Source organism: Urocitellus parryii, chromosome 3 (assembly GCF_045843805.1).
Source record: "Urocitellus parryii isolate mUroPar1 chromosome 3, mUroPar1.hap1, whole genome shotgun sequence".
Classification (NCBI taxonomy): domain Eukaryota; kingdom Metazoa; phylum Chordata; class Mammalia; order Rodentia; family Sciuridae; genus Urocitellus; species Urocitellus parryii.
In genome coordinates this window covers 182161983-182174701 of record NC_135533.1, presented here as the reverse complement: position 1 = coordinate 182174701, position 12719 = coordinate 182161983, and the positions used below count along the sequence as shown (strand labels likewise).

The 12719-nt window shown below is 37.4% G+C and overlaps 1 protein-coding gene across 4 annotated transcripts in view; it reads right to left on the bottom strand.

The window, feature by feature from the left end:
- The window catches only part of Ube2e1 (ubiquitin conjugating enzyme E2 E1), a 71584-nt gene that overhangs the window by 1219 nt on the left and 57646 nt on the right, over positions 1-12719 (bottom strand). For all 4 annotated transcript variants that reach the window (XM_026406255.2, XM_077796240.1, XM_026406264.1 and 1 more), the window contains 2 exons: positions 1539-1671; positions 126-273 (listed from right to left, as the gene is read on the bottom strand). In XM_026406255.2, coding sequence (XP_026262040.1) covers positions 126-273; positions 1539-1671 — 281 coding nt within the window. The remainder of the gene's footprint in view (positions 1-125; positions 274-1538; positions 1672-12719) is intronic.

Here is a 12719-nt window from a genome sequence, read left to right as displayed (position 1 = left end):
TTACTGATTAAGGCTTCCTTTGAAAGTTCTTAGAAAAACAAACCCCACCTTTAGAAAATCTTGGTTTATGTGGAAAACAAGTATTTTTCACATGAGGAAGAATAAAACAATTATATTAACCTTACCAGGATTACAGTCTGTAAGAAGTGAGCAGATAGAAAGGAGAACTTTAGAAATAGTTAGTGCTGGACTCCAATTATCTTTCAATATATCCAAGCAAATAACTCCTTGACTATTAATATTACAGTGATAGATTCTTGTTCGAAATGTAACCTAAAAAAAAAAGAAAGTATCAAACAATATTCAAAACAGTAAGACTAAAAATCTTTTATATTTCCAGTTAATAAAGTGAATAATAGTTTAAAGCTGACAAGACAGGTAAGACTTAATAAATCTGAGGCTAGAAAACATTCATTTGATCCCACCTTGAATTGTGAATTTCCTTTTAAAGTAATGACTTCTGACCAAAGCAAAGGAGATGTAATACTTCCTCAATCATGTAGCAATTTTAACCTTTTAAATATTAACATTTCCAAGTCTGAACAGCTATTTGCTGACCTCTTGTGTTAGAAGGTAGTACTACACTAGTTCAAAGCAAGCATCAGAATCAAATATTGAGAATCTTATGTCATCATAAATGCTTTAAAAACTAGCAAACAGGGGCTGGGGCTTTGGCTCAGTGGTAGCACTCTTGGCTGGCATGCGTGAAGCACTGGGTTCAATTCTCAGCACCACATATAAATAAATAAAATAAAGATCTATCAACAACTAATATATATTTTTTAAAAAAACTAGCAAAAAATGGCTACACCCCCCCCAAAAAAGTACAAAATTTGAAGTATATTTCCCTTTTTTGACCTGCATATCAGATCTGTATATTTACCTAAATGACAGAATTTATTAATATTTCCACAACTGAGCAGTCGGTAATGAGTTACTTTGGTTTCCTAATTTTTGTAATGCACCCTGAAATGTAAAAATTCTCTGTGACCACCATTAAAAAAAAAAAAAAAAAAAAAAAAAAAAAAAGACCCAACTTTTCTTGCATTCATTCTACCCATTCCCCAACATGTTCTCCTGACAGTTCAGATGAGAACCAGAGACTATTGGGTAGTTATAATAGACATGAGGGAGTTAGGCAGTTTTTAATTATACTAGTGTAAAAAGAAAGGCCTAGAGGTAAGGATGTGAATGAGACCAAAGATGACAGAAAAACAGAATCCAAAACTTCGGTAGAAGATTAAGTGTTTCAGTTTTTGACTGTGTAAGTATCATCATACTATTTTAATTGTAAAGAAATGTTTCTGTGGGGTGGAAAATAAGGAATCAATTATTGATTGCTAACAAAGTTACCAGAAATGGCATAATTTAGAAATGGTCTCTGGCAAATGAGGCAAACCCAAGTGGTATTTGGTATGCTCAAATATTCTTAAGGTTCATTAGGACATAATAAAAATCTATAGTTTTTGTCAGTAATTAAATTTTATTCTCATAGGAATTATGAGAGATATTGAGCATAAATCAGGGCCATTTCTTACCTTTGGAGGCTTGAAGGGATACTCTGGTGTAAAAGTGATATCGAGGAAAAATACACCACCTTCATACACAGATCCTGGAGGCCCTAGAATGGTTGATCTCCATTCATAGATGTTATCACCTTTGGGACCAGCACTGTGAAGTAATATATACCAGATAAGTAGGTGGTGGCATTATCCCAATTTTACACTATATCTCTTCCCTTTTAAATATTTTCATTTTCTTCACAAAATTGTGCCTTTCAGGAACAATCTGATAAAACTGCAACAAACCCATCAGCTATTAGTAAAAAAAAATTGGATGTAAAAGAATATTAAATCCATTCTAAGTTCACTTAGCTGTCACCAAGCAAGAAACATCCCTCAACTCTCACACCTCTCCTTGTCACACAAGAAAATGAAAACAGCCAGGCATGGTGGGGCATGCCTATAATCCAGCAACTCGGCAGGCTGAAGCAGGAGGATTTCCAAGTTCAATGCTAGCCTGGGCAACTAAGCAAGACCCTGTCTCAAAAATTAAAGGGTTGGGGTGGAGCCCAGAGGTAAAGTACCCCGGGTTCAAACCTAGTACTCCTCCCCACAAAAAAGGTACTTAAAACAAACACAAAAAAGACATGATTACATAGAAGCTAAATTAGTGGCAAATGACTGAAGATTTTCCTCTGAGCTACATCATTACTTGTGACCATTTTCAACAAGTTTCATTTTATGACCCAATAACTGGTGCAGCTGTGCTTTCTTGCTCTTTATCTCAATTATCTTAACTTTAAAAAGGAATCTACACATATTACACACAATTAAAACAAAAGAATCTAATAAACTATTGTAATTACATTATAAACTTTGCCAGATGGGAAGAAAATGACAATATCCAGTAATACATTAATTTCTGCTACTGAGTTTCCCTATTATAGTCGCAACATTAATTCAACCTATTAAATACACTCAGCTATACCAGAGTTTCACCATAATACACTTCCAAAGCATTGTATTGGCTTCCAGCAGGCTTTGTATCAAGTACATTAACACAATTTTTAAAAACTTTACCCTCCAATTCTAACATCTACAAAGAGCTTAACATTCCTGTCCAAATCATGAAATGAAGTATTGTGGTGTTGAGAGAAAAAGACAAAACAACTGGGAATTGCTATTGCATGGCTGTAACACGGTTAATGGTGTAGACTGACTAGTTACAACCTTCACCATAACAGCTGCCTGAAGAATGATGTGTGTCAGGTAAACAAGGTCTGTGCTTAGAAAGACTTGAAAACTAAGGCAAACTGCTCTTCTAAGTGTGTGGCACAAACTGGATTTATTCACTCAGTTGTTGAATGCTCATGTACTAGCCTGTTAGTCTATGGTTTTTTTTTTTTTTTCTTTCAGTCTGAAATTTAGGGTGGGAGAAACAATAGAAACATGAGAAAATGACATTTCGATCTTGAGGGAGAATGGGGCCCAAACTGAGCTGGCCATAGGCAGAAAGAGCTTAGAAACTGACTGGAGCACTTACCATGGGACTTTGAGCAAGTTACTAAACCTAAGCCTAGCTTTACACCACCTGCTTCACAGGAATGAGAGAGAATGAGAGCAAGAGACTCAGTGATCACAGATAATTAATATCCCCATGGGCTCGAACAGTATGGTCTTAAAAAATCTTAGGGATAATAGTATACCCAGGAACTATTAAATATATATCCAAACTAAAACAAGTTTTTATCTTTGTGTTTTTTTTTAAAGTGACTTCCTGCTTTTACATTATCTCTGACCATAATTTTCAACACTGAGGCTCTTAATCAGCCCTCTCCTTCTAGGAACATGCTGTATCCTCTCCAGTGAGATTAAAACTGGTCCTCTGTCATCAGAAGCTTGCTTTCATGTTTGTGTCCCCTCCCTCCAATATGTTGAGATCCTAACCTACAATGAGATGTTATTAAGAGGTGGGGGCTACTGGAGATTAGGTCATGAAAGTAGGTCATGAGTGGGGGTGGTTTCAGTCTACACACACACAAACCCCTAACTCTCCCTGTCCTGTGAGAGACAGCCACCTGGAAACTAACTACCAGACACTGAAGCTCCCAGTGCCTTGATCTTAGATTTCTATCCTCCAGAAACTGAGAAATAAATTTCTGTTTCTAATCTCTTATCTATTTCATGATATAGTCTTAAAGGCAAAGGTTTCTTTGTACAGAAAAGCTCTCTAAAATCCACTAACTGTATTCCAAGATGACCCCTACTATTTTCTTCATATCCAACTTGATGATGCTAAGAAGTCAGCCTAGAAAAAAAGATCAGCCTAACCCTAGGTGACATGTTAGCTTAGGCCCAAATTCTGCTGGCTCCTTAGTATTTAGGGGGAGGGGGGAGTTTAACAATGCCATTATAAGCAGATTTTATAAACTATACAGAAAAATTTCACTGAGCATCAAAATAAACTACGGGGCTTTTGAAATAAAGATTCCTTGGATCCCTCCCAGCCTAGAATCTCTGAATTTAAAAAGCTTCCTATAGTGCTTTTTTTGAGATAGTGGTTTGCATTTGGGAACAGATAACTCAAAATAGGGCAGTTAGGAATGCTTGTGAGCCTTAACATTTTATAGTTTGTCACCTGATACATATCTAGAAATCCAAATCAAGATCATTACTTTGCAATTTACCCTGCTTTCAGTTTTGTGTATAAAATTTCCTGAAAGCTTTTAGTGCCTAGAAAGGGAGTTAAGGAATCAAGTACACCACATAACTATATAACAAGGAAAAAATGTTAAGCTTCAAGGGCTGGGGTTGTGGCTCAGCAGTAGATCGGTAGATCGCTTGCCTCACATGTGTGAGGCCCTGGGTTCGATCCTCAGCACCACATAAAAATAAAGATACTATGTGTTCATCTACAACTAAATAAACATAAAAAAAAAGTTAAGCTTCAAAAAGAGAAAAAAGATTGGTTATAAGAAATACAAACACTATGTGAAACAGTATCAACTGTAGTTGAAATCATAAATGCCTAACAGAAGCCCTGAAGAAGATTCAGTAATTGGGAATCGCTAACATATGGGCCCCTGAGTAGTTCTGGTAAAAGAGCTGAGAATCCACTGAAAAGACCAAGCATTGTTACAAGAACAAAAAAATCTTTAGGCATTTACCATTATTAGATAAATTCAGGTACCTTTTTGTCATATACTTTTTTTTTTTAATCAGGAGAACAAAAAAAAAAATAAAAAATGTACAGGGGCTGTACATTTTTGGCTTCCCCCTTTAAAGTTCTCACTGAAAGAGTTAGGACGCACTTGTCTAGAAAGTGAGCAATGACCTATGGAGCAGGGCATGTGTTAACAGCTATCAGGGTGGCCAGTGTCAGAACAGGGAACAAGAGAATCTATGTAAGGCTGTTTGGACAAAATGTCTGTTCAAGTACCCTGCCCATTTTTAAAAAATTTGCTATATATGACAGCAGAATGAGTTACAATTCATATTACACATATAGAGCACAGTTTTTCATATCTTTGGTTGTATACCACCCATTTCTTAATAAGATGATGAGGCTCATGTTTGGGTCGGCAAAGTATACTTTTAACAGCCTTCTACGCCTTCTTTTAACAGAAGATACTTTGGGTTCTACAATAAGAAATTCAACTTCAATTTCAAACACTGGTTGAAGAAGTACACTTTAGAGAAACAAATTTAGTTAATCAATCTGCAGTTTGAGCTCCAAACACAAAACAAAACAAACAACAATAAAAACACTTCACATAATTTTATCTGAAATCTACCCTGGCAGCTTATGCCTGGGCACTTATTTTGACTGGGATGCTGGAAATTAGGTCATCTCAGTTTTGTATAATATGAATTTTAAAAAATAGCCAACTACTTTAACTATCACTGGTTTTATATCAATTAGTATAATTTTTAACCCACTTGTCCCTGTTTGAAGATGCTAAAATTTAACTGTGATTAGTTTGTGCAAAGCTGTGGATAAGAAGGTGAAGACAGACTGGTCATGCCTGTCAAATTTTCTTAAACAGATTTAAGGGTTATAACCAGAACACTTTATAGAGGCTGGGGGTGTGGTCAGAGGTAGAGCGCTTGCCTCGAATAGGTGAAGCACTGGGTTCGATCCTCAGCACTACATAAAAATAAAAACAAATACAATAAAATAAAGGTATTCTGTCCATCTACAACTAAAAAATATATTTTTTAAAAAAATAAAAGTACACAGGGCTGGGGTTGTGGCTCAGCGGTAGAGTACTCGCCTAGCACATGCAAGGCTTTGGATTTGATCCTCAGCACCACATAAAAATAAATACATAAAATAAAGGTACAATACATTAAGCTCTTATACTAGGCAAAAAAAGACAAATAAATAAAACGACCAGTTGTTTCTTTTTTCTTCTAGTCAAAACAAATACTGCTATGGCACACATTTTAGAAAAATGGTCATTTCTATTTCTGACATAGTATTTTATTTATATGATGGCTTCTGACTTCAGATAGGCATGTAAACATGAGGAGCAGGGACTGTCACAAGTTACAACATAGTTCTTCCTGGACAGGAAAGTCTGTTGATAGATAGGTTTCCATTTGAGGAACCTCAACAAGGAGTCTCATCTCTGACAGTTCTGACGCGAGAGACCTATTTTCTTTCCAATTACCACTGGACAAGAGCTGTATCCATTTTGTGCTTCATTAACATTATGTCGGTGATTATACAAAACCAAAAACTACCAACTGGTAGTTAACTTTTCCTTAACACATAGGGTTTTAAACAGAATTTGAACAGTACAAAAGAAAAAAGGTCTAATTAATAAAACCAAATGTAAAAAACTCTAATCAGAACAGTCTTACTAGAATTTGATGTGCTCCCTAGTTTGGCTTAAAATTTTCCAATATAAAAGTTTCCAAAGTAACATTTAAACTTCATTCTGGTTTGTCTTAAAATGTTTGTGAGTCCTCCCCCATTTCTATCATCAGTACTAATTTACTACAGCAAACTCTGCTGTTCTTCCATTTAAATAGAAATCAAAGCTCAATTTCAATTTTCAAATGGTATCACTGATTTCTTTTAAAGAACATTCTGAGGCAGAGAAACAAACTAATTGTAAAATTGGGGTTTCTGGGCTAGGGTTGTGGCTCAGTGATAGAGTGCTCACCTAGCATGTGTGAGGCACTGGGTTTGATCCTCAACACCACATAAAAAAATAAATATTTAACAAACTAAAGGTATTGGGTCCATCTACAACTAAAAAAGAAAATTTTTTTTTTTTTTTCAAATTTGTTTCTAATCTAGGTGCACTGGTGCACACCTGTAATCCCAGTGGCCTGGGAGGCTGAGACAGGAGGATAGAAGAGTTCAAGGCCAGTCTCAGCAACTTATTGAGGCGCTAAACAACTTGGCAAGACCCTGTCTCTAAATATAAAGGACTGGGGCTCAGTTAAGGGTCCCTGGGTTCAATCCCTGGTACCCACCCCCCATGTATTTTTCTATTGAATCAATTTAAACAGTTTATTAGAAGAAAGGACTTTTGCTTTCACACACATAAGCCCCTACTTTAGATTTTTTTTAAAAGATATAATTTTAAAGGCTTAGTTTTCTGCTCTCATAGTTAGAAAAAAAATGATGAAAGGTGAGAGGCTAAAAGACACATCATGCTAGAAATAGGCAGGAAAGCAGAGGAAGTGACAGTGGAGAAAAACTGGACAGTTCAAGTATGTCATATTTCAAGAAAGAGTATAGGCTTGAAACCAACTCAATTCTAAATTCTCTTCAACCTACCTAAAAATCCCAGTTACAAGCCCCAGAAATTAAGATGTGGCAAAGACTGCTGATTGGCTATTCCAGGTCTATCTTCTTTCTTTGGAGAATATTTATGATAATACTAGCCACTTGTTTGAAGTGTACCATTCATATCACAAAATCTCCTAAATCTCCATTTCAGCTGTAGTCTTACAGCAGTGGTTCTCAATCAGAGGTAACCAGAACACTTGGCAGTCATTTTGAATCACATAATGGGAGAGAAGATGCTAAGGGATGTTCCTAAATATGGTACAGATCATCTGACAGCTTCTATAACAGCAGTCACCTCAGCCTAAATTGTCTGTAGTGCCAAGGATGATGCCTTCGAGAAACTTTGCTCAAGTTTAAGTTAGTAAAGGCAAGGGAGCTTCAGTTTGAGCCTGTTGTCAGACTCCAATGCCCATCGCATTATAAGACCACCCCCCACCAACATCTTTTTTTTTTTTTTTTTTTGGTACTGGGGATTGGATGCAGGGGCACTCTACCACTGAGCTACATCCCCACCCCCTTTTATTTTTAGATAGCATCTCAGTAAGTTGCTGAAGCTGGCCTCAAACTTGTGCTCCTCCTGCCTCAACCTCAGGATTGCAGGTATGAGCCACCACACCTGGCACCAAACCATTCTTTTTTTTTTTTTAAGAAGCAGCCCTTCTTTTTTTAAAAAAAATATTTTTTTTTTAAAGAGAGAGAGAGAGAATTTTTTAAAATTTATTTTTTAGTTTTCGGTGGACACAACATCTTTGTTTGTATGTGGTGCTGAGGATCGAACCCGGGCCGCACGCATGCCAGGCGAGCGCGCTACCGCTTGAGCCACCAAACCATTCTTAACTGAGTTTTGAGAAGTCAGCTATAATTTGTCAACCCTGATAATATTCAATTCTATTAAGACTGCAAAAATCAGTATCAAACAGAATTTAGAAAATGCTTATAGGAAGAGATTCAAAATCAAATCTATATTCCCTATGATGAATACTACTCAAAATGCATTTTTATTTATTCTTCTTTTGCTAAGAAATTCATAGACAATATGATGAACTATGAAGTTAGTCAACAAATCCTCTTCCCCAACAGTGATCTCCAAATCTACAGGGGGTAAAAGCTGTTGCTCCATGAGATCTTCTATATTTGGCTTATCCAGAAGACTTTTATAATAAATAGAGGGCCTGGGCTGTAGCTCAGTGACAGAGCATTTGCCTAGCATGTGTGGGGCACTGGGTTCTATCCTTAGCACCACATAAAAATGAAAAAAATAAAATAAAGGCATGCATGCTGTCCATGTACAACTACAAAAATATATTTTTTTAAAAAATTTAACATCTTGCCCTCAGCATCCCTTCTTCATTAAACAGTAACCACTTGTAACCTAGAAGTGAGTGCCAGAAAGAACAAATATCAGAAAACCCCACTAAGGAGACTAATAGGCTAGAGATGTGGTTTTTCAAGTGCCATAGTTCTAATTAACTAAGAGGCACCCTCATATAAGGTGGAGAAAAAGGAAGACAGACACTCTGTACTGCTGGGAATGTACCATTCAGATTACTATCCCTTGCAAAGAACTTCCAAACCAAGGGTCAACCTATAGGCCCCAGCAAAGCTGGTACTCACAGAAGAATTTACAGCAACAGGACCCAGTGTATCTAGGGAGTTATGATGGAACACAGTGGGCCCAAACAAGTGGTACAAGCACCCCAAACAATGGGAAAAGTATAATCCAGGACTTGCACCACACCCACTGAGCCCTACACCTCAGTCCCTCCACAAGAATTTTTGATTTAATCTTTTGTAAAAAATACAAGGCTGACTTCTGGCCTAAGAAAGCTGTAGAGTTCACTTTTAAAATCTGTTCCAAACCAGAAAGAAAACAAATCTGCATATACTACAATGTCATAGTCATTTGGGTACACCAGATTTTAAGTTTCTGGAGAGAAGTAATTTCCCACAGATACTATAGAACTTGCTATTAACAACAATTAACAATATTTAATCAAACAAATATGTACCACTGTTTAGGATTATGCAACAATGTTTTAAAATCAGGTAAAATAACTATGACACCATAATGGCTTGATCTTGCTCAGTCATTCAACTGTAGTTTTACTGTATGTGTGGCTCCTTTAGAAAGTAGTGATAATCCACTTTGGAAATTTACATTACAATTTTGAAAAAAAAAAGGTATTCATAGAATAAGGACGTGATTTTAAAAATAAAACCACTCTCAAGATCATTTATGAGTAAGCAAAGAGTCAAGATACTTCATGTCAAAGATGGCAAAGAGCAGATCTAAACATCATGAACATTAGGGGGTCATTACAGATGGCCACATTGTCTGAGTTTTGGGTAAACTGAGCTTTAACATGCTTTAACTTCTGGCCTATCAGTACAGTGGTGTGGGTAGGTAGCAAGCAATGAAAAGACTAACTAATTCCACTTAGAGGGCCTGAAAGAAGAGGAAAGCACAGGAATAATTATAGAGAATGAGAGGATCAGCATTCCTTCTGTCTTGGAAACCATTTGAATATAGGATAAACTGGGTCCAACGACAGCTCTCTAAACTATACAAGCCTGACTTAGAATAATTTTAATTTGGTAGGAAAATAGTGTCTGCGCAGAATCAGGTGTGACAATGACTTCCACTCCCACTAAATAATCCAGAGCCGGGTATCCACCCCAGTCTGAACTGAGTCCAGCTTCTTAAGATGCATGCTTCCATTGGTATATATAAACTGCTATCCAAATGAGTAAAGGGAAATAAATTACTAGTCTCTGGTTCTTAAGAGTTACCAGTTCACAGGACATAACCAATTCTTCTATTAGGATGATATCTGTATTGTGGATATGTGAGAGGCAATTGGGGAAAAGCTTTCAGAGATAAGATAGTATAGTCACTAACATTTCCTCCACACATTTAGTGCTGAACCCCCAAAGCAACAGTGTCACAAGGAAAGCATTTAAAAGACACAAAGTCTTATAAAGGAACTTACTAGGTTTTACTCAATTCTGAGACAAAATTTTAGAATGTATCTTTGATTATGAAATTTGCTTCATTGGCTAAGGTTTCTCATTCATACCTCCTTGGCAGCTTCCATACTACATTGTTGCCAACTCAGACTGGGGGTGGGGAGGGGGGGCTACAAGTTCAGTGGGAAACATGGGACATGACACAAGTGTTAGTGTACAAGAATCAGACTTTAGCAGTGTTGTTTTTTGCTTTTGTTTATGCGGGGATTGCCAGGGATTAACCTAGGGTGCTTAATTACTGAGCCACATCCTGGGCTCTCTTTATTTTTTGAAGAGACTGTCTTGCTGAGTTGCTTAGGGCCTCGCTGAAGTTGTTGAGGCTGGCTTTTGGCTCTTAACTTTCGATCTTCCTGCCTCAGCCTCCCAAACTGCTGAGATTACCTGTGCCCAACTTGCACAGTGATTTCTGTTCACTTATTGTGTGATGTGAACTTCTGATTATTATATTTTTTTTTGGTAAAACCTTCAGTAATATCAGTTTTTTATTGCCCTTTTGCTTTCAAAGAATTCTAATTTGGATTCCTTGTGGTTAATTACCCTAATTATGAGTGGATCTCAGAACGATTTCCTACACCACCCAATCGGCCTGGAACTTCTTTCCTGCTTTTGGCAATCTGCTGTTTCTTCGTCCTCACTCAGCATCCTCCTTCTTAAGGCATCCTAGGTCCAGGCCCTGTAACTTCCTTCAATACACACCTTGCTGGATGTCGAGGTTGAAAATACTTTCAGCTAAAGCTGGATTTCCATCATCAGGGAAGGGTGAGGCGGCTCTCCCAAGGCCCTCTCAGGGAGGGCACAAGGCCCAAACTACCAATCTAAATCACTATTTGCCATTTTTACCCCCATTTTCTCACAATTGTATGAGGTTTTTAAAGGCTACACCAGATGTGATGTGGCAACAGACTGAACGCAGAAGCAGAGATGAAAGTCCAGCTGTTTTCTAATAAGTCAGACATTAAATCAATTTGCAAATATGTAAAACAGTGCTATTCTTCTAAGTTTTTAATTTTAGAAAAGTTGTTTTTATTGAAAATTCTATTTCCTGTTTACTATTTTTAAATTATAGAAACTTTAATGTTTAATTTTTAATACAGTAAAAATCAATAATTATTAACCATACAATCAAAATCTCCTGGGGTCTGCAATAAGTTATTAAGAGTGTAATGGGATCTTTTCTTTTTTTAACCTGGGCTGGGGAAGGAACCCAGGGTCTTATGCATGCTAGGCAAGTGCTCTATCACTGAGCCACATACCCAGCCCTGTAACAAAGTCTCGAAACCAAAGTCTAGTAAGAAACCCAAAAGTCTAGTCTCGAAATCAAAGTCTAGTAAGAACCACTTACTAGACTATTTTAATTATTAGTATAGTTTATAAACCATTAAAAATTTTAAATAGAAATTAGAAGAAATTTAAACTAACAGTTTTACAGTTTGGGGCTCGGGAGCCTTTCCTATCCTGACAACCTATAGCAGAGGCCAACACAGTGCCTTGCCACATCCTTTATCACCCTAAGGCTCCTTTGCTCATGGCAACAGGCAAGTGAGGTGGTCTAACAACATAGATTCTTTGAAATCACCCCCCCCTCGAGGTAGTCTACCCCCCGCCCAGGCTGGTAGTAATTACATTTAAAGTGATGAAGCATGTGAATTCCCAAGCTGGAAAAAGAAGAGATGGTTTTCTCCTGGCATGTGCAGCTGTCTCTTTTTCTATGTGCCTTGGAAACCCTCACCATCACATTCATCACATAAGAAGTCTAGCTTCCCCAAAGGCTTCCAATACAGCAGACACCTCGTGGCTAGACCCTATGAAGATTGAGAATTTAACCTAAGCAGCCAAGGGTTTTCTGCCCCTCAGCTCTTTGGTGTGCTCAGCCCAGGCAGGTGAGTGTGAGAGAGCATTCAGATGATCATCAGAGACCCACTCAGCTGAGCCCAGCCCCAGTCTGCCTCTAGATCTAAGAAAAGTTCTAACAACAAATGGTGGTTGTTATTTACACCACACAGCAATAAACAACTGGCACCACTTTTTCAAGAGCAGTCTCAATAACAGTTATCTGGGTAGGACAATTTTTTAATTAATTTTTTAATTTGAGATAGCGGAATGCATTATAATTCCTACTTCACACATAGAGCACAATTTTTCATATCTCTGGTTGTATACAAAGTATGTTCACACCAGTTCATGTCTTCTTCCAACATGTACTTTGGATAATGTATGTCTATGACATTCCACCATCATTTCTAACCCCATACCCCGCCTCCCTTCTCCTCCCTCCCCTCTGCCCTATCTAGAGTTCATCTATTCTTCCCACACTCCCCCCTCCCTACCCCACTATGAATCAGCATCCTTTTATCATAGAAAACACTCCGCATTTGGGTTTTTGG